The following is a 21,771-nucleotide window of genomic DNA, read 5'->3' as shown; positions in this document are numbered from 1 at the left end:
TTGGCAGCACTTTCCCCCCTTGCAAAATCAGTGGGCCCATTGGAAAATGGTGCATACTTAACAAGAGCATCTGTCCACTGCCAGAGACCACTCGAAAGCAGTTCCAGAAAGTATAAAACCAGTTTTACTTGAATACAAAATCACGGGAAGAGTAACGGTAACAAAATCACATTCTCCAAATGTCACTGGAGCCGCTGTGGGAATGTCAGTCCCCCAGTTACCTGCACGCCTTCCTCGCCCTTCTCACTGGTGGCTGATGCCCTTCTCAGGTTCATGGTCATCTGAAGGACGGGGTTAGCAGGATGCCGGTCAGTGCTCTGGACACCCTTCTGGGCAGGGGGCGGGGGCGAAGGTAGGCGGTGAGCCTCCCTGAACTTTGCTCTTGCTCTCTAGACATCTTTGGGCATTGCCCTGCTTCATCCCTTCAGAGGGCATCCCAGTTCTGTCACTGGGGGAAGGATCCCAAGAGAAATCAGATGAGCAGGCACAGTGTGTGTGTGTGTGTGTGTGTGTGTGTGTGTGTGTGTGTGTGTGTGTGTGTGTGTAAGAGATGAATTCTGGAGTCATCAGAGTGGATGGTCTCTTCAAGTCTTGGTACTTGCTGCCTTGGTCACGACCATAGTCTACGTCTGCTTCCCTGACCGGAAGAAGAACCTGCATAGAGAGAGGGAGGTTAGAGGGAACGGACGAGACAAAGAAGGCGTGCAGAAACCTCTGGAAAATCTGTAAGCAAATGACTCAAAAATGGATGGAGGACTTAGTATGGGCAGTGCCTCTCCGAAGGAAGCCTGGGAACGCCGTTGGGTAAGCGCTGGACTGGTGACCGCAATGTCAGCTCTTTGAACCCATCAGCAGCTCAACGGGAGAAAGAGGGGGCTGTTTGTCCATCCTCGGCACCGACTGGACAGTGGTGGATTTTGGTGTTTGTGGTTTCTGGTATAATGGGGAGGCCCTGGCTGGTCCAAATGGGGCAAGCCTGGCTGCTGATGGAAAGGTGGGAGGTTTGACTCCATCTCGGAAGACAGCCGTGATCACCTTCAACTTCTAAAAACTAGCCATGGATACCTCCCTGGAGTGCAGTTCTCCTCAAGCACGCATGGGGGCGCCACTCACGAGTGCTGACTTGTTGACACAGGTTTCCTAGAAGACCACCCACCCACCCACTACCTGTAAGTGGATTCCGACTCATAGTGACCCTGAAGGACAGAGCCGGTCTCCAAGGCTGAACATCTTTCCACACAGGGAGTGGCTGGTGGGTTTGAACCACCAACCATGCATGCAGTCGGCAGCCCAATGGTGCATTCGCTGTGCCAACAGATGCCATGCTCCTTCCATCTGCCTGATAAAGGCATCTACCCTAATCCAAATCGTGCCATGTTTCGGTGGCTGTTAAAGCAGCGGTTCTCAATCTGGGGGTCTCGACCCCTTTGGGGGGTCGAACGACCCTTTCACAGGGGTCGCCCGATTCATCGCAGTAGCAAAATGACAGTGATGAAGGAGCAATGAAAATCATTTTATGGTTGGGGGTCCCCATCACACGAGGAACTGTGTAAAAGGGTTGCGGCATCAGGAAGGTTGAGAACCACTGACCTAGAGCATCTTTGCTCAAGAGCCCTGTCTCACTTGAGAGGCCCTGGCCTCAAAAACAGTTGCCCTCAGGCTGCGCAGAACAAACGGTTTATTTTTGCCTCCTCAGCCTCACAGTCCACTCAAGTAACCCCAAGGAGGAGGCAGAAAGAAACTGTTCCTCCATATGTCCCAGAAGCCTCATTTACAGTTGGGGTCTGACTCGCCACCATCAGATCCGGTACCCGGGGAGGGAACAGTGCTGTTTGGCCTTGACACCTCAGAAAGACCTCTCTGTGGAGAGATGCTCTGCTGGCTTTGCTCCGACTGCTCCCTCCAGCCTTCCTCCCGCTGCCTCGCACTCCAGCGACAGACTGCCAGGCGGCAGCACCCAGAGTCTTCCTGTTTGTGCGTTGTCCCCCGAAGGACCTGCGTACGAATCTCCTGGAAGCCTCCCCTTGGAGAGATTCAGGCTGCGGCAGGGGCAGGGAACGTGCTGCCTGGGAAATCACCAAGGCCAGTGAACATCACCCGCCGCACCAAAGAGAAGTGGTACCTGCCACCGCATTACAGGTGAGCGAAGGAAACCTTTCACCAAATGTAGCAGGCGAGGTCTTCAGCTGGTCCGTTTGTACGGCCTGAGAATGATGTTATAAATAGTGGAGTGGATCTTGGTGGAAAAATGTTCCCTGCAACCTCCCCTAGGGCAAAAGTAGGGTGTGACCCAGTGTGCCTCAGGGGAGGACTATGTATGTTTCACATGTTGTCAGAGGAGTACTGTGTGTGCTTCACGTGTTGTCAGGGGAGGGCTGTGTGTGCTTCACGTGTTGTCAGGGGAGGGCTGTGTATGCTTCACGTGTTCTCAGGGGCTGACCCTTCATGGCAGGGGCTCACCAGGTAGTCTTCCGAGGCACATCATGGTGGCCTCAAGCCTCCAATCGCTCAGTAAACAGCCCAGGTTGAAGGTTAAGGGGCATGAGGAATTAGATCCCTTTAGTCCCGATGCCGAGTAGTTCATGTGTGATTGCTCGTGCTGGGGTATCTAGCTGTCGGTCTGGGATCACATATTGTGACCGTATCACCAGACAGACACAGAAGGTTGACTCGAGAGTCACTCTCCCTTGGGTTCAAACCTTTGACTGGCCTCTGCTTTCCCTTCTGGAAGTTGGGTCTAATAATAGCATCACTTTGGGCTCAGGGTCAGCAGATGTTACACTCCCCTGGCACCAAGTTCATGTTTGCAGCACCATGGGCGAGAGGGGTACCTTCCTCAGTCCCACCTCCTAACTTTAACATTTGTTTGGTGCACAGGTTTCCAAATTTATGTGACCTACTACTCCCTTTTCAGGAAAAAAAAAAATACTCAGTGCCTGCCCTGGCAATGAAAAACTTTTGTGCTAAAAAAAAGAAAAGAAAAGCTTTTGTGCTATAGCCCATAATCCAGGGTAAAGTGGGGCCTCCCTGGATGGCTCCAACCCTGCCCCCAAAGGGACGTATCCCCCACTCTGGGTTCAGTGGAAACGGGGTCAGGAAGGTGTCTTACAGCTTCTTGATGATCGTCTTCTCCTCCTTGTTCCCGCCAGCAGGGCCAGTCCTGGCAACCAGGGCACCCTTTTCTCGTCTTCCGCCCGGATCTTCTCTTGGGGGAATCAGGCCACTTGCAAAAGGGAAAAAGATGCAAATAAGCCAGTGGTTTCATTGCCAGGGTCTCCCCTGTGCACTTCTTGCAGGAGGAGTCTCAGTCATGACTGGAATCAGATAGTGGGTTTCTAAAGCAGAGGGGGCATCACAAACGAGGAAGACCCTCAGCAAGATGGATTGACATGGCCGCAACTCTGGGCTCGGACACAGTCACCAGGACAAGGCTGGTGCGGGTCCAGGCAGGGGTTTGTTCCTTTGTACACGGGGTCACTGTGAGCTGGAGCCACCTTGGGGCAGCCCACAGCAAAAGAATGGTTAAGAGCAACCAGAGACAGCTAGGGAGGCACACACACCATAGCTCAGTCAACCATTTGCGATCAAAAGGGCTTCATTTACCCAAGGACAACATTCAGAAGGTCAGGAAAGCAGGAGGCACGGCAACAGGAAACCCGAGGAGGAAGTGCAATGCGAACCGGGACTGCAATGGATGAGTTGCAACAAAAAGTATGAATTTGTGGCTGCAAAATTGAGAGGCTCTATACACCTCTACCTTATTCACAACAAGAAGTGTTTTTGGAAAAAAATAATCCAAGTCGATCAAGAAAGCATAAGAAGGGTCATAAGGAAGGGGCAAGACAGTCAGGGTGCAGTGAAGCACCAAGAAAATGCACAACCTTCCTCTAGCTCTTGAATGCTTCCTCCCTCCCCCCACTATCATGACCCCAGTTCTACCTTACAAATCTGGCCAGACAGGAGCGTGTACACTGGTAGAGGTAAGAGCTCTTGACGCACAGAATCCGGGGCAGATAAACCCCTCAGGACCAATAATGAGAGTATCGATACCAGGAGGGGAAGGGGAAGGCGCGGGAGGAAGGGGAACTGATCGCAGTGATTAACATACAACACCCCCCACCGCAGCAGAAATGTGGGTGAAGGGAGACAGCGGACAGTGTAAAATGGGAAAATAAAAGTAACTTGTAAATTATCAAGGGTTCATGAGGGTGGGAGGAGATAAAGGAGGAGCAGATAACCAAAGGCTCAAGTGGAAAGAAAATGTCTTGGAAATGATGAGGGCAACATAGGAACAAATGTGCTTGATACAATGGATGTACCGATAGTTATAAGAGCTGTTAAGAGCCCCAGTCAAATGAGTTATTACAATTAAAAAGAAAAGCAAGCAGAACATTTGGATAGGGCATCAAGCCTTCCAGTGCCTGGTGACCGTGCGCCCTGAATAGGGTCGTTCTGTATGACGGGGTGGCAGGCTCACTGCACAAGGCACCCAGGATGGGAAATGCCAGAGCGGCACTGCAGACAGCCTTGTCAACCTCCCTTCTATCACAAACTGTCCCGAGTCTGGACTTGGGCCCTCCATGCACACAGTGGCCAAGAGACCACTGCAGTTGACATGTAGGTTTCTCCACCATATATACAACGCTAGATGCGGCTGTTTTTCATGAGTGCCATCGAATCGGTTCCGACCCAGGGCAACCCTCTGCGCGACATAACAGAACACTGAATGCTCGGCTCCATCCTCACAACTGAGCCTGAGTCCATTGTGGCAGCCCCAGGGTCAGCCCATTGGGGAGGGCCTCTGTCGTTGTCACCGCCCCTCCTCCGCGTTACCAAACACAATGCCTTTCCCCAGGGACGGGTCTCTCATGGCCTTATGTCCAAAGCGTGTGAACGGGGCCTTGCCATCCTTGCCTCTAAGGAGCCGTCTGGCCATACGTCTTCCGAGACAGTGCAGGGTACTTTCAATATTCCTCCCAGCACCACAATTCAAACGCATCGGTTCTTCTCCCGGCTTCCTTATTCTCGGAAGCAATGGAAAACCCCATGGCTTGGGTCAGGCTCACCTCAGTCCTCAGCATAACGCCCTCCTTGCACCAGACAACACTACACCCTCAGTGGAATCCTGCTGCTTTCAGCCTGTCCCGCATGCTCTCGGGGAACTGGCTCACTCGCCACTGGGAGCGAAAGGTGTGGCTTCATTCAGTCAACTTGTAGCTGCTCCTCTCCGGGACCACGGATGGCCATGCGGGAGGAGCGCTGGGGGTGCAGTGACTGAGCGCTCCCCTTGTAACCGGAAGGTTGGATGATCCAGAGGGGGAAATCCGAGGCGGCCTGCGCCTCTAATGACTGCAGCACAGGAATAATGCTGTGGAATGTGGGACGGCTCTCTACCCTTTGGGGTTCGGCTTCTTGGAAGAGATGACTCGACCGCTGCTCTCTCACAGATATTGCCGCTTCTGACTACTGTCGCTGGGACTCTTTGAAAGATCAGAGTACGATGTAGTGACGTAAGTACTGAAGACAGCCCTCCAGGTCAGGGTCCCCCTAGTCACGGTGTCAGTGCTAGCCTCTACCCCTGTGGTTATAACCCCATCCTGGAGGGGGCTTCTGAGACCGGCTCAAGGTGGGGCATAAGCTTATTAGACTCAAGTTACGCCACCCCCCCCCTTTGTTTCCTTGGGCGTCTGGGCTGCAAAAGGCAACTGTCACACCGTTGTCAGAGCCACCTGGGGCCCTGCTTTCACTTTGGGCCCTGTCATCCTCATCCCCTTGCTCTGGGCTCTGCATGTGTTTTCCTCAGTCTCTCGGCACTTGACTGCATTCACCAGCCGCCCTTCCACAGGTCTGGAGATGAAGCGGATCCTCCAGACGATGCTTCCACTGCAGAATTGTCTTGAGCCAGATCCTTAATGGTTCTTGAGATGTTTCAGCAAACTGTTGAACCCTGGGATGTGAGGTGTGCTGGTCTGGGTAGACTAGAGAAACAAACCCATAGATACTTAGATGTGCATAAGAAAGGGCTTTCCCCAAAGGAGAGACCACCAAGCCCTATTGAATTTCTAGCATCATATCTTTTGAAAAGCGAGGCACAGTTTGAAGATCGAAATTGACTTATTGGGAAGAACAGAAAAATTGGTTGCTACTAGAGGTTTACATGATTAAGAGGCAATTTTGGTTGCCGTGATTCCCCACCCACCCCTTTTTTTTAAGAACCTTGAGGACCAGACAGCTTAAATCTGGAATTACAGGAGAAGATATTAACCTTGTTTTGGTTGAATCACAATACTTATTTAATGAGCATTTTGTGCTATCTTTTTCTCAGATTGTCGTTAACTTTTGTTTTTAAAATCACCAAAATAAGTAGTTAAAATGTAAAAATAAAAAAAAAGAAAGACAGAGCTTTATATACAAGAGCAATTGAATATTGAGAAAACATCCCAGCCTGGTCCAGATCAAGTCCATAAGTCTAATATTCATCCATATGTCCGATACCAATCTGTAAATTCCTCTTTAGATTCACGAAACACAAGCAATGATGCTGAATGCAGGAAGATCACTGGCCAGTGGGTGGAAACGTCTTGTGGATCCGGTGGTGGTGGACGCATCTCAGGGCTGGCGTGGGTCTCCACTTGCCTTCTCCAGCTGTGGGCTCTGGTTGCATTAGCGTAGCACCATCAGGTTCATCATCAGTAATGTCCCACAGGGAGTGAGCCTGTGTTCCGCCTCCAGCGAGCTATGGCGCCTCCATATGAGGTCATCAAGCTGCGACCTGACTTACAGGCTAAACTCCACCCCTTCACTCTCAAGTCTCAAATTGACAACAGATTATGTAACTACCACATGAGGGAATATACTAACCAGAGGAGTGGTGGTGATATTAGGGACAATGGAGTGATAGAATCTTTTGGAATACTTGGACAGTTGGGAAAGCTTTTATCTCCACTTCCTTGGGACCCAACTCAACTGTGAGTGAGTCAGTGCTGACTCACAGGAACCCCATAGGACAGGGCAGAACTGCACCTGTGGGTTTCTGAGACAGTAACTGTTTACAGGAGTAGAAAGCCCCATCTTTCTCCGGAGGAGTGGCTGCTGGTTTTGAAATGCTGACCTTGCAGGTTACAGACCAAATCTTTTCTTTTTCCCTCCCAACAGTTTTTTGGCATATAAGTCACATACCATAAAATCCAGTAGTTCAATGGCATCAAGAAGAGTTGTCCCATCATCATCACGCTCAGTGTTGGCACATGCAGTTCCTTCTTGTCCTTGTTATTAGCTCCCCGTTTCCCCCCAGCCTCCGCTGTCACACCTCCCTCAGGAACCATTCCTCCAGTTACTGTCTCTATCGATATATCTATCCTGGGTTTCATAGACATACACACATTAAAAACAAAACTAACAACGATAACAAAGTAAAACAAAAAACCTCAACTGAAAAGAAAGCAGAATAGATTAAAAACTAGAACCGATTTACATGGATCATAAAGGGAGATCAAATGGTAAGGTGCTAAATTTTAACGGAATCTGCAACAATCCACTTTCCAATGTGTTCCCCCTGAGAGAAAGGCTACTCACAGGCCTGGTCTATGGTCAGAGGGCTGGACCCACATGTATTTCCCCTTCATGTAAAACAAAAACTGAAACAGCCTCTAAAATGGGTCAAAAGGGAAATCAAATGGTATCATAGCCTAACCTAAAGATGTATTTCATAGTTGACATTACAGTGTTCTTTTTTTGCTAAAAGGGTTATTCACATCCTTCAACTATCATCAGAGGGATTCACCAGGGATTTAACCCATGTGTGGACCCTGCAAACGGATGCTTGGCTTCCACTGTTGTCCTCCCTCACTGCCACCGAGTTAGCGCCCAGGCACAGAGGCACTGCAGGACAGGGTAGACGCGCCCCTGTGCGATTTCAAGGCCATAACTCTTTACGGACAGAGAAAGCCCCTTCCACCCCCCCACCCAGAGCCGCTGGTGGACTCTAACTGCTGACCTTGAGGATGGCAGCCCAGTGTGTGTGTAACCGCGAGGCCAATGCCACCAGGTCATCATCCAGAGGCTTCTGCAAATGAAGTGTTCGCACCCTTCCCTCTGACACGCTTTCCTCCTTTAGATTTGGATTATATTATTTACAGTCCTTGGATCACCCAAGGCAGGGGGCTTCTTCCATGTGGACTTAGTTGATACCACACTTAGATGGCTGCTTGTTTGAAAACAAGCCTGTAAGACTCCCTGGAACTACCCTTGTATTACTTTTTTAAATCGTTTTATTGGGGGCTCGTATAATTCTTATCACCATCCATCCATCCTTCCATGTGTCGAGCACATTTGTACATTTGTTGCCATCATCATTCTCAAAATGTTTTCTTTCTACTTGAGCCCTTGATATCAGCTCCCCATTTTTCCTCCTCCCTCCCTCATGAACCCTTGATAATTTATAAATTATTATTATTTTGTGATATCTTTCCTTGTCTGATGTCTCCCTTCACCCACTTTTCTGTTGTCTGTCCCCAGGGAGGAGGTTATATGTAGACCCCTGTGATCGGTTCCCCCTTGTATTAATTTTTTTAAGGAAATTACTGGCAAGTGTGATGTGCTTCTCCAGGGAAAGGTCTCTCCAGAGGACATGTCCAAAGTGCATGAGATGAAGTCTGACCATCCTGGCTTCTCCTTTTTTTTGGAATGAAAAAGTTTATATTTAGCATTAGCCAGCTGGACTCAGTTTAGATAATTCCGATTCTGTTGGCAACATTTAAAGCAGAGTTTCTCAACCTGTGGGTTGTGACCCCTTTGTGTGTGTGTGGGGGGGAGTGTCGAACCACCCTTTCACAGGGGTAGCCTAAGACCATCGGAAAACACGTAAATACGTCACAATGCATAATTACATATTGTTTTGTGATTAATCACTATGCTTTAATTATGTTTAATTATGTTCGATTTGTAACAATGAAAATACATCCTGCCTATCAGATATGACGATTCATCACAGTAGCAAAATGACAGTGATGAAGTAGCAATGAAAACAATGTTATGGTTGGGAAGGTCACCACAACATGAGGAACTGTATGAAAGGGTCGCGGCACGAGGAAGGTTAAGAACCACTGCTCTAAAGCTTCATAGTCAGGAGCCAGTGGAACATATGCCTTCTTCTCACGGTCAAGGTGCTGATCTTGGTGCTGACCTTGGCTATGCCAGTGTCACAGGGCTTCTTCACAGCCCGTTTGAGCTGGTGCTTGTTGACTTTGACATCCGCAGTGAACACAAGTGTGTTGTTATTGTCCATCTTCTTCACGGCAGACTCAGTGGTCAAGGGGAACTTGATGGTGGCATAATGGTCCAGCTTGCTTCTCCTGGGGGTGCTTCCCAGGGTATGTGGGCTCCCTTCTTAGTCTCAGGGCCTCGGGCCCCCAGAAGGTAGGTGATGTGCGGATTGTCTTTGTGTGTGTGTGTGTGTGTGTGTGTGTGTGTGTGTGGACGCCTTTCGTCATGGCCTTCCTGACCTTGAAAGCCTTTGCTTTGGCTTCTGTCTTGGGAGGGGCAGGGGCTTCCTTCTCTACCTTCGGCGCCATCTTTGTCAAAAGGAGTCACACTCCTGGCTTCTGAGGAGCGCTCTGGCTGTTCTTCCACGAAGATCAATTGAGAAAGCCACGCCAGTGCGAGCCGCAGCTCTTCCTTCCCAACTCTTGCTTGTCCTAGGATCCAGCCTGTACACGGACGTCACTGTCATCTTCTCTAGATTTTAATTTTTAAATCATTTTAAACTTTCAGAAAAGTTTCATGACGACTGTAATGATTTCCCATAGGCCCTTTGCACGCACACCTCCAAAAGTCTGTCTCTCTTGTCTGTTCATCTGCCCATCCATCATCTGTCCATCTACCTGTTCATCTTCCGGAACCATTTAAGAGTGCGTTGGAGACAGCATACTCTCTGACGCCAGCGTACGTCAGCGTGTGTTTCCTAAGAGTGAGGGAATTCTCTGACAAAACCACAGACACAGTGCCTTCGTCAAGAGCATCCTCTGGGCCTTTTAAAAAAGGAAGTCGGATCTCCTCCTTCTCCTAAGCAACATGCCAACAGCCCCTTATTGCACTCATTGTCAACGTCACATTCAAGCTCCTTCCTGTGGCTGCCAGGCAGACCTCTCCTGGCTCTTTCTGACCCCACCCTCCCTTGCAATCGGGGGCCCCACCGTTGGTTTCTAGCCATGCCAGTTCCCCCTTCAGGGCCTTGGCACCCTCCTCTTCCATTCTGCTCCCCAAATCTTTACATGGTTGCCCGTTTGTTGACATTCATCAAAGGGGTCTTCTCTGACCACCCAATCTAAAAACAGCACATGCCCACCACCCCTCCAGAGCTCCCTGCACTTCACTTTCCATCCTGCTCCTTGTGTCACGATCCTGCGTCGTGCTTCTGGGCTTTGTGGGTTGCCTGTCTGTCCCACCAGACTAGCACGGGCTTGCTCTCTTTGGCTACTCCGGTCCCAGTACCCGCAGTGTCTGCAACAGAGTCTGGGACATAGTGGCTCTTTGAGGCACTGAATGGGGGCTGGGGGGAAGGAATTTGCACCCAGGAGCCCCCAGGCAGGTCTGCACCTACTTCTTGTAGCACTGCAGCTCTTCCTGCGCCACCAGGAGCTGGGCTTTGAGTCGGTTCCGCTCCTGCAGCACGTCCCTCAGCTCCTGCAGCGTGAAGCGTGGCCGGTTGGGGTCGGTCAGATCCACCACCATCTTGTCGGGCCCCAGGTCCACCTGGAAGACAAGACAGCTCATGAACCGTTTCCCCGATGGTTTTCCATCTCAGAAAGGACGGAACTCAGGTTTTGTCACTCCTAGGGGCTCCATACCTCGGGTTACTCTGAGCCAGGGCCAACCCAACGATACCCAACAACAGCAGCACAGACAGGGGCCCTGGTGGCTCAATGCATTAAGCGTTACGCTATTCACACAGGGCTACTAGGGCCTTGGTTTGAACCCACCGGCTGCTCTGCAAGAGACACTGGAGGCTGGCCTGCTCCCCAAAATACTTGGAGCCTGGGAAACTGTAGAGAGCAGTTCTTCTCTGCTCTCTCAGTAAAATAAACTCACTGCCAGCCAGTCGATTGTGACTCATAGTGGCCCTACATGTCAGACAGAGTGGAACTGCGTCTGTGGCTTTCCCAGGCTGTAAATAGAGTCGGTATCATTCAGACGCCGGTGGAGGGCAATGGGTTTGGGTTTTTAGTTGGCGGCCCAAGTAGTGACGCATTGGGAGGTGGGCAGTCCCCACCCACACCATGTGGCCGTGGGAGAAAGACCGGGTGGCTTGCTCTGGTAAAGATGACAGCTGAGGAAGTTCTGGACATTGGAATTGACTCAATAGCAGGCAGCAATAACCCTACCCTGGACCTTATGCCCTGAGCCTTCACCGATCAGAAAGGTTTCGTCAATGATGAAGCAGCGACGTGTCACGGGGCAAACATGAGCTGCTCCCAAGGGCTCAAGTAGAAAGAAAAGGTTTGAAAAGGGCAATGGGGTGCCCGAGACAATGGATGGATGGAAGGACAAGAGCTGTCAGAGCCCCCCAATAAAATGATTTTTAAAAAAGCAAAAGTGTCAAGTTTCTGTTAGCAGTTTCACTATGTTCTCCACCACCCCCCGCCGCCCGCCCCCCAAATGGTATTGACATCTGACCCCTTCGTACGATGTGTGTGACTTCATGTGAAAATAATGTCTCCGTAGGTGTAACTAGGTGCATTTGCATGAGGTCATATACTAGAGTAGCCCGGCCCCGATCCAGTGGTGCGGCTGTGTGACCCTGCATGGGAGCCTACGTGAGAAAAGAAAGGCTATTATTGGGACCGAGGTTATTATCGGGACAACTGCTGCACAAGACCTCTTTCAAATATCAAACTGCAAGGATGTCACTTTGAAGACTAAGGTGCGCCTGACCCAAGCCCTGGTGTTTTCTTTATGATTTTTAAAATCATTTTATTGGAGGTTTGTCCAGCTCTTATCACAATCCATCCATCCATCCATCCATTTATCCATCCATCCATCCATCCATCCATCCATCCATCCACCCACTGTGTCAAGCACATTGGTACATGTGTTGCCATCAGCATTTGCCACGCTGTTTTCAATGGTCTCCTACGCACAGGAAAGTTGGACACTGACTACGGAAGCCGGGAGAAAACGGGTGCGTTTGAACTGTGGTGCTGGTGAAGACTACAGAGAGTACCATGAGCTGCTGAAAGAACAAAAAGATCTGTCCTGGAAGATGGGCAGCCAAATGCTTCTGAGAGGCGAGGATGGCAAGACTTCATCCCACAGACTTGAGATGCTATTATCAGGTGAGACTGGGGCCTGGAGAAGGGCATCGGGACTGGAAAAGCAGAGGGACAATGGAAAAGAGGCAGGCCCTCGAAGAGATGGAGGGACACAGTGGCCGCCACATGGGCTCAAACACAAGAACAACGGGGAGGACGGCGCAGCAGGACTGGGCGGTGCTTCCTTCTCACGGGGTTGCTATGAGTCAGAACCGACTGGACAGCACCAAGCAGCCACACGTGCATGTGAAAGTTGGACAGTGATGAAGGAGGGCCGCAGAAGAATCAATGCCTTTGAATGATGGCCTTGGCAAAGCGGGGTGGTTGGATGATTCGATATCACCTTGAATTTGTCTGAAAGCGTAGGGGTGGCGCCCAACCTGTCAATCAGAGCATAGCCTGAAGATGCTTCCTTGGGAGTCTGGCCTTCTTCTAAGAGAGCAAGGGACACTTGCCCTCTGTCTCCATGCTGGGACTCTGCCCATCTCCAGGGGCAGCCCCACATGTTCCCACAGACTTTGGATCCGTGTGACTCGGCACCTACTCTGGCCTGTGATCTCCCTGCATCCTGCTTCACCTTTCGGCATCATTGGCCTGCAACTCTGTGAGCTGGAGGACATACTCTGCCCTCACTAGTCTTTGGACTGAGGGACTTAAGTTGGAGTGGTCTGGGATGCCTTCTGGATGTAAGATGACTTATTCTTGATTTAAAGCTCCGTCGTATACATCTATGAATATCATTGGTTTTGTTTCTCAAGACAACCCAGTCGAACACAGCAGGAAATGGTGAAAGTACAACAGAAGGCTGGAAGCACAAAAAAATCTGTCTTGGAAGAAGGACAGCCAGAATGCTCCTCAGAAGTCAGGCTGGAGAGACTTCATTCAATCTACTCTGTACACGTTCGCAGGAGACCAGCCCGTCCCTGGGAAAGGACATCATGCTTGGGAGGGGGTCCATGAAAACGGACAGCCCTCAAAGGATGGACTGACACAGTGGCTACCACGGTGGGCTCTAACAATAATTGGGAGGGTAGCAGAGCACTGGGCAGGGTCTTGTTCTGTGGTGCATGACGCTATTGAGTTGTTGCTGACGGGACAGCACCTCACACCAACATGTCCTAGGGGACAGACATACGCTTTTATCCGTAAAGGATCATCATATCTGTAACAGGTACTCATTGAGGAAAACACATGCTTTCATAATAACATCTACTGAAGGCGTTCTGGTGGCTCTCTTAGGTGAAGCTTTCGACTGCTAATTAAGCACTAGAGGAGGGGTCTTCAAACTATGGCCCATGGCCACATGTGCGGGGCGTTTTTGCCGCAGCTGCCTGTCCTGCTTAGCAGCTGACTCTTCCAGTGTGCATAGGAATTCGTTTATAGTTTTTTTTTCAAACTATAGTCCGGCCCTCCAACAGTCTGAGGGAAGTGAACTGGCCCCCTGTTTAAAAAGTTTGAGGACCCCTGACCTAGAGCCTCGATTCAAACCCACTGGCCGAGCCAAGGAAGACAGGTGAAGCTGTCTGCTCCAGTGCAGACGTACAGTCTTGGAAACCATTAGGGAGGATCGCTGAGAGTCAGAATTGACTCCTTGGAGTGGGGCTTGGTTATGTGGGTCCTGGTGTACAAGCATCAACATTTGCATATGTATATAGGTATGTATGTGTGTGTGCACATTCATACATACAAAGGAGTGAGAAATTAAAACAGCTGGCAAAACGTTAACAGCGGCATCAGGGGGAACGGTGCACAGGTGTACCTGTCAATTTCCCATGGGTTTGAAGTTCCTTCAAAATAAAACTACAATAAAGCACAGGCGCATTAACAGTTAAAAAAAAAGTCAAATCCATGGCCATCGAGTAGATTCTGACTCCTTGTGACCTGTAAGAGGGGGTAGATCTGCTCATTAGGGTTTCTGAGACGATAAGTCTTTGTGGGGGCAGATAGTGGCTGGTGGTTTCACACTGATGACCTTGCGGTTAGCAGTTCAAGAAGAAGCCACTACATCACCGGGGCTCCGAGTGGCAGTGCTAGGTGCTGCTCACGGGCCTGTTGCCTACATTCAAAAGGAAGAAACCGATACATGGCAGTTGGGGGGTAGTGAATGTGAAAATGTAATTTTAGTTGTAAATGTGGTTTTACTCACCTAAACGCAATTTTCTATGTGAATTCACAGATCTCTGCATGCCAGATCCACATCCCCTTGTAGCCTCGTAAGCTCTTCAGAACCTCCAGGCTACACAATTGATATGCCCTTACAACGGAGTTTTTTAAAAAGCCAGTAGAAATGAGGATGCTCCTTCTATTCTGCTTTAGTACACCTTCCAAACTATGCTAAGCAAAAATAAGGGGGAGGCAGAACAGTGTATAGAGTGTGCTATCATTTATATAAAACAAATGGGAAAATTTAGTCATATCTGCTTGTGTTTGCATAAAGTATCTCCGGAAGAAGACGTGAGGTATGGATAACTTCAATTTTCAACCAGGAGAGGAACAGGGCGACAAAGGTGGAGAGATGAGGAGGGAGAATTTTAGCGGTCCGCAGGTTTGTACTTTTTGGAGTAATGTATTTCCTGTGCCTTTGGTGAAGATGTGTCCTGCAGTGGAGGTTCTACAAGGCTGTTGGGTGGCATCAGTGACATACATCACACTGTGTGACCGGGCCATTATTTCCATCCTGGTGGTTCTGTTTCCCTTGGTCTAGTTTCCCTGACTTCTCATCTTCGTTTGAAAGTGACTGTTGGGTTTTGCATGCATATTTTTTTTAAAAGGTCAAGGTATATGATTTTTATGAAATATCTAGTGGCATTCAACACTTATTCTCCCTGCCCGTTCCCCATCACCCCCGTTCTTCAGACTGGTTTGGGAGGATGAGTGTTGCCTGTGGCAGTGGGTCCACTTTGTCCCACACAAGAAATCACCCAGCTCTTGACTGTACCGTCTTCAGGGCCTTAATGGGGTTTCTACATCATTGTGCCTCCCATTGGGATAAGAAGATGACTGTCCAGCTGTGGGCTGAATGATCTTAGGGAAATAATTTTAACTTTCCTTGAATCTTAAAAGCATATGACGTGCATAATGATTCTTAACCATTTCATAAGACAGATACTCAAGTAGGGCCTCATCTGTAAATATGATTGACATGAATTAGGGGTGGCAAAACCCACAATATCAAAGCCATGCCCTCTACTTGATTCTGACTTATAGCGGCTCTGTATAGTGTGTCTGACACTGTCAATCTTGATGGGAGCAGCCATCAAGATTTTTGGCTGTTTTTTTTTTCTCTCTCGGTGTGGCTGATGGGACCGAGCCACTGGCCTTGTGATTGGCAGCTCAATGCCTCACCCACAGCATCACCTGAGACGTAGAATGAAAGTAAAATGAAAGTGGCTCTTCCAAAAGGTAAACATCGAATTATCGTATGACCCAGCAGTCCCAGTCCAAATCCTATGCATAACAAAGAGAACAAGGGAAGGCAGGCTCAAACAGATCCCTGTGCACCAGAGAACACGCACTATTGTTCAATCCGTGGGGCCAGGGGAACAACCCAAGCGGCTATCAACAACCGATGGCTAAACAAAACGTGTTCTGCCAATACAGCGGAAATGGAATACTACTCGGCCAAAAAGAGAAGTGAAGACCTGATTCACACTACCACACGGCTCGGGATTGGGCAGTGTTTCCTTCAGGGGCCCGCAAGGTCACTCTTGAGTTGGGACTTGATGGAACCTCACTCTCCACCACCACATGGGCTGAAGGAGGGAGCGAGGAGTTACTGCAGGAAGGTTGCCGTGTGGGGTGGTGGCAAAGGTTTGGAAATAGACAGTGGTGATGCCTATAGGACATTGTGAATGGATATAATGCCACTTAAAAAAGTGCCCCCTGCCAAAAAAAAAAAAACCCACACGTTCAAACGGTAAATGTTATATAGAGATTTTACCACAAAAAGGAAGAAGTGTGTCAGGGAGGTTCCTGGGAACCATAACGCTTCCTGTGAATTTCGAGAACCCGGTTCCTGGCATCCTGTGACGGGTCACTTTCTCCGTGTGTTATCTAGGGTTGGGTGTGCGGGGGTGTTGCTGCTCCCATTTCCGAAGGACACAGGAACCGTTTCGAGCTCTCTTCAAGTGACCCTCCCTCCGCTGTCCGGAGTAGCCGCCCATGTGCTTGCTATCTATAAGATTATTTTGCCTGATGCTGAACTTCACAAAAAAGTGGCAAGAGGCTGTGCCTTTTCTCTCCATGCAGCGCTAGTGAGCCAGTTCATACTGTGGGGGTCTCAGAGGCCTATTGTCCTTCATGGTTGTGCAGTACCCCGTGGTCTGAATACACTGCCACCGGGGAAAATCTTTCCTCCTGTTTGCAGTTTGGGCCATGGAGGAGTAGAGCAACTGGGACACTCTGGTGCATGTCTTCTTGGCATTCATATGCACTATTTTCTCTTTGGTTCTGGAAGTGTGGTTTCTGGTCCAGCGGAAGGACCAACGGTATCAGCACCCCCTGGGCACTGGACAGGAATGCAAATTCTCAGGTCCTATTCAAACTCCAACCAAACCTGTTCCCTTGGGGCTAATTCGGAATCACAGTGACCCTGCAGGACGACCTCAAAGCATTTCCAAGGATGCAAATCTTTTTAGGGGGATGGAAACCTTTAACTTTTGGCCTTGCTGGGTTGGAAGGGCTGATTATTATTTATTTATTTATTTTTGGTTTATAGGCGACTGCTTCATAACACTCATCTGCTGGGGTTCCTTGCCCCATAGAGTAAATCCACTGCCCTCAAGTAAATTCTAACTCATAGTAGAACAAGAACACTGCCGTTTAATAGAGTCAACTCATCGTGACTCTATAGGTCAAAGTAGAACTGCCCCCACCGAGATCTTTATGGAAGCAGCCTCTCCACATCTCTCTCCCATGAAGCAGCTGGCAGGTTTGAACCAATGAACTTTTAGTATCAGCAGTGACTGAAGTACTGCCACCAGGTCCCATTCAAAACTCTACTTATTGCCATCAAGCCAATGGCAACCCCTAGCAACCTTATAAGGCAGGGGAGAACTGACCCTGTGGGTTTCTGAAACTATACTTCTTCATGGGAGTAGAAAACCTCATCTTTGTCCCACAGAGTGGCTGATCATTTCGACCTGCTGACCTTTCGGTTCTCAGCCTAACCAGTAACCACTAACCACCACGCCACTAGATCCCACTCAAGCTCTGCCAGCACTCAGTATTACCAGGTGCACTTCCATGCTTCCAAGCTCTGGGCTCGGGTCAGATTGTTAGGTGCCATGGTCAGCACTGGGCCTGGTACCTAATACGTGCTCCCTCAATACATGTTCACCACCACGACGGCTCTTCACGGGGCTAGATTCAGGCACGGAATAGTTATGAGAAGCTCCAATGTTGAAGAAGAAAGAGTCCCCTCCCCCCCAACGACTGCTCTGAAATCAAGCCTTCAACCAAAATTATCCCTGATGTCTTTTTAAAACCAAACCACAGTTTAGCCTAAAGAGTACAGAACATCTGCTTTGAGGACTGTGTTCTTTTAAGAAGTCTCTGCATGCTGCCCTGGTGGCTTGGTGGGTTAAGTCTTGGGCTGCGAATGGAAGGAAAGATGGTACAAACCCACCAGCTGTTCCCTGGGCGCAAAACGAGGCTATGTGCTCCTGCAACGATGTACAGGCTCAGAAACCCAACGGAGCACGTCTACTCTGTCCTGTAGGGTCACTGGGAGTTGCATTGACTCACGAGCTGTGGATTTGTATGGTTTCCTTCTTTCTGTTTTTGGTCTGGTTTAAGTAGTATCCAAAGGAGCCCTGGCGGCACAGTGGTTACGCGTGTGGCTGCGATCCTGCAAGGTCAACAGTTCACCACCACGGGCAGCTCCGTGGGAAAAAGACAGCGCATTTCTATTCCCATCAACAGTTACAGTCTGGGAAACTCACCGGGGTCGTTCTACCCTGTCCTACAGGGTCGCCAGGAGTCAGCGTCAGGACTGGATGGCCGTGAGTAGGAATAAAGAACCAATGGCAAGTGAAGGGTTAGACAGGAACTCTGGGGGCAGCGAGGGGGGGGCTAACCGGAGGAACATAGCGGAAAGGGATGGCGAGAACGAGCGGTGGCGCAACTCCACGCCTGTAACCCATGTAACTGAACCGTACGCACATAAAACGGTTAAACGGGTGTGGGTCCCTGCGCCCGTGGTGGTCCTGGGCACGTGCCCCTCTGCTCACCTGGGCGGCATCGGCCGGCGGGCCCCCGGTGCGCAGCGCCTGCAGTTCCTTCCTTAGGCTGTCCCGCTCCAGCCGCAGCTCCTCGGCCTCCAGGCTGCCCTCGGTCACCAGCGCCTCCAGCATCTCCAGGACACGGACGATCTTGAACTGCAGCTGGGTCACCCGGGGGCTGCTGCCCAGGGCCATCAGCTCACGGCCCATCACGTAGGAGATGTCGTAGACGTCCTCCGTGGTCAACTGCGCGGGACTCTTGCTGAGAGCCCCCTCGGGCCCTACCTCGGGCCTCGCTCTCTCCTCTTCCTCCTCCCCCTCCTCCTCTTCCTCCTCCTCCTCCTCGCGCACTGGGGGCTCCTCCATGGCCGCCAGGCCCGGCAGCCTTGGACTTGCTTTAGCGGACTCGCCGGAGCTCACTTCCTCCCGAGGCGCGGGGAACTTTGCGCTGGACCAGCCCCCCAGCGGCGGAGCCGCCAATCGGCGCGCGGGGCGGGGCGCGTGGGAGCGCACGGTCCCGGGAGGTCGCGCGCGAAGGTGGGCTCAGCCGGGGGCTGTCACCTAAGGGGGCGGGCAGCGAAGAAGCAGCACGGTGACAAGTGAGTCCACGGTGGCGGGGCAGCGGTCCTCCGAGCCCGGGAGCCGTGGCCAGCTCGCCGGAGGAGGGGGGACCTGAGCTCCGCCCTTGGTGACCGCGCGGTTAGTGGAGCCGGGTTTCCATGGAGACAGAAGGCGGAGTTTCCACCTTGAGGTTAAGGGAAGGAGGGTCAAAAACCCCAACTTTTTCCTTTCGGGTTTCAAGTTTTCCAGCTCTCGAATTTGCATCTCAAGTGTCCGTAGGTCCGGGCTTCGGTTGGAGGGTATTTCCCGAAGTCCGCCTCTGCGCTGTGGTCAGCACGGAGTCAGCTGCCAGGGGATCCGACTGCCACCGCGACCTGGGGCGTCTGTGTCCACTCTGCCCCTCAGGCCAACGGAGGACCCTGGGCAAGTCACTGAAGAACTCCTGTACATTTTTTCATCACTTTGCTAGGAGTTCCTGGGGGCAAGAAGAGTCGCTCACCGATGACTTCCTAGCTGAAAGGCTGGTGGATCGAACCCACCCAAAGCACCTCAGAAGACAAGCCTGGCCTCTGCTACTGAAAGGAAACTCTTACGGAGGACAGCGCTGCACACACAGGGTTGACATGAAGAGGAACAGACCCCGCTGGCAACCAACAACCGCAAGAGTAGTACCGGGTGGTGGGGCAGGTGCTGGGAGGAACACAGGAGATTCTGGGGTGCAGTAGCCAGCCAGCCCCCTGGCAGCACATCCCGATGGCTGGGGGGTGGCCGGGTAATCAAGTCAAAAATCACTACAGATGCCCAATCAATAATACTGATAGCACTAGCACTGTGGGTTACAGAACTTGATCCACTGAGGTTGGATCGAAGTTGGGAATGGCCAAGGGCAGGAAACACAGTAATGGAACTTTCCTCTTTCTCCTGGGGATACTGGCGCTGTCTCAGTAGCAGATGTACCCCCATTGTCTCCACATGAAGGCCCAGAACAGCGGTTCTCAACCTGGGGGTCACCGTATTTCCAATGGTCTTAGGAACCCAGACACAGCCCCTCTATCTGTCTCTAGCTGGGTCTGCCCACATGCAGATACGCCCACATATGAGTATCCGGCGTGAAGACTGTTACCCATGCTACACCATGCTTCAAGACAACATTTCATTGATTTGTCATTAGAAAGAAATATTTCACAATATGTAATTACATACTGTTTTGGTGATGACTCACTATCTTTCATTATGTTCAATTTGTAACAATGGAAAATATATCCTGCTTATCAGATATTTACATTGTGATTCATGTAGTAGCAACAAAAATAATTCTATGGCTGGGGGAGTCACCACAACACGAGGAAATGTATGAAAGGGTCGAGGCATTAGGATGGCTGAGAACTACTGCTTTAGAACAAGGGTGAACAGTGGACAGGGCAGAACAAACAAGCCAACCGAAGAATACAATCAAACAAAGCCAAAGTGATTTCCAGAGGTTATAATGTTCTTGATAACCAAAGCAGGGCCGTTTTTGTTCTTTATTTAACAGTTTTTGATGTATAATTCAGACACCATACAATTTAATGGTTTGAATATATAAAAGGCTTGTGCAATCATCTCCGTACTCAATTTAAGAACGTTTTCGTCTTTCTTGTACTCATTATTAGCTCCCCATTCTGCGCCCCCACCCTGCAAATCTACCTGCCATAACCCTAAGAAATGATTACTGTTTCTATAGATGTATCGATCCTGGATTTCATATAAAGAAAAACACACACACACCACCACCACCACCACCCCACCAAAAAAACAAAACAACAAAACCCAGGCAGGACATTTTGTTTGTTTGGGTGGTTGGTTGGGTTTTTTTTTTCACACGTGGCTCAGTAACTTATAGTTCAGAAGTGACCAACATCAGTGATTTAAAACCCAAGATAAAATATTAGGCTCACCATATGTAAAATATGGATGTTACACAATGGGATAGGATTCCAATGGAGTGTTTATTGTTTAGCTATATAGATAAACAAAGTACTGATTCATGTTACAATATGGATGAAGCTTGCAGACATGCTGCTCAGTAAAATAAGCTGATTACAAGAGACCACATACCAGGGAGTTTCCAAAAGTTCTTGGAAAAGGGGAATGAAAGGACAATGAAAATTTCTCATGAGCTCTTGGGGGCCCCCTTGTTTTATATTGTATTGTGATATTTTTCTGTTAAAAGCAGTAATTTAAATGTAATCATTTAAAATACATGATCATCTTTTTTTTAAATTAGGGACTCATACACCTCCCATCACAATCCATATATACATCAATTGTGTAAAGCACATTTATACATTTGTTGCCCTCATCATTCTCAAAATATTTGCTCTCCACCCAAGCCCCTGGCATCAGGTCCTCATTTTTTTCCCCTCCCTCCGCCCTCCCCTCATGAACCCCTGATAACTTATAAATTATTATTTTGTCCTATCTTGCTCTTTCCCACGTCTCCCTTCCCCCACTTTTCTGCTGTATGTCCCCCAGGGAGGAGCTTATATGCAGATCCTTGAAATAGGTTCCCCCTTTACAACCCATCCTCCTTATGCCCTCCCAGTATTGCCACTCTCACCACTGGTCCTGAGGGATCACCCGCCCTGGCTTCCCTGCGTTTCCATTTCCCATCTGTACCAGTGTACCTCCTCTGATTAGTC

At 49.9% G+C, this 21,771-nt stretch overlaps 1 protein-coding gene across 1 annotated transcript; it reads right to left on the bottom strand.

Annotated features, from left to right (window-relative positions):
• Nucleotides 1-101: 101 nt before the first annotated feature.
• Nucleotides 102-19,107, bottom strand: RILPL2 (Rab interacting lysosomal protein like 2). The gene is made up of 4 exons (XM_075534561.1): nt 18,539-19,107; nt 10,601-10,752; nt 3,110-3,223; nt 102-654 (listed from the first exon to the last, which is right to left on the bottom strand). The coding sequence occupies exons 1-4, from the start codon at nt 18,893-18,895 to the stop codon at nt 624-626; spliced, it is 654 nt and encodes a 217-aa protein (XP_075390676.1). The 5' UTR covers nt 18,896-19,107; the 3' UTR covers nt 102-623.
• Between the last annotated feature and the right edge of the window lie 2,664 nt (nt 19,108-21,771).

This window comes from Tenrec ecaudatus, chromosome 16 (genome assembly GCF_050624435.1).
Source record: "Tenrec ecaudatus isolate mTenEca1 chromosome 16, mTenEca1.hap1, whole genome shotgun sequence".
Taxonomy (NCBI): domain Eukaryota; kingdom Metazoa; phylum Chordata; class Mammalia; order Afrosoricida; family Tenrecidae; genus Tenrec; species Tenrec ecaudatus.
The sequence above is the reverse complement of the archived record's forward strand: the minus strand, read 5'-3'. Positions and strand labels throughout refer to the sequence as shown.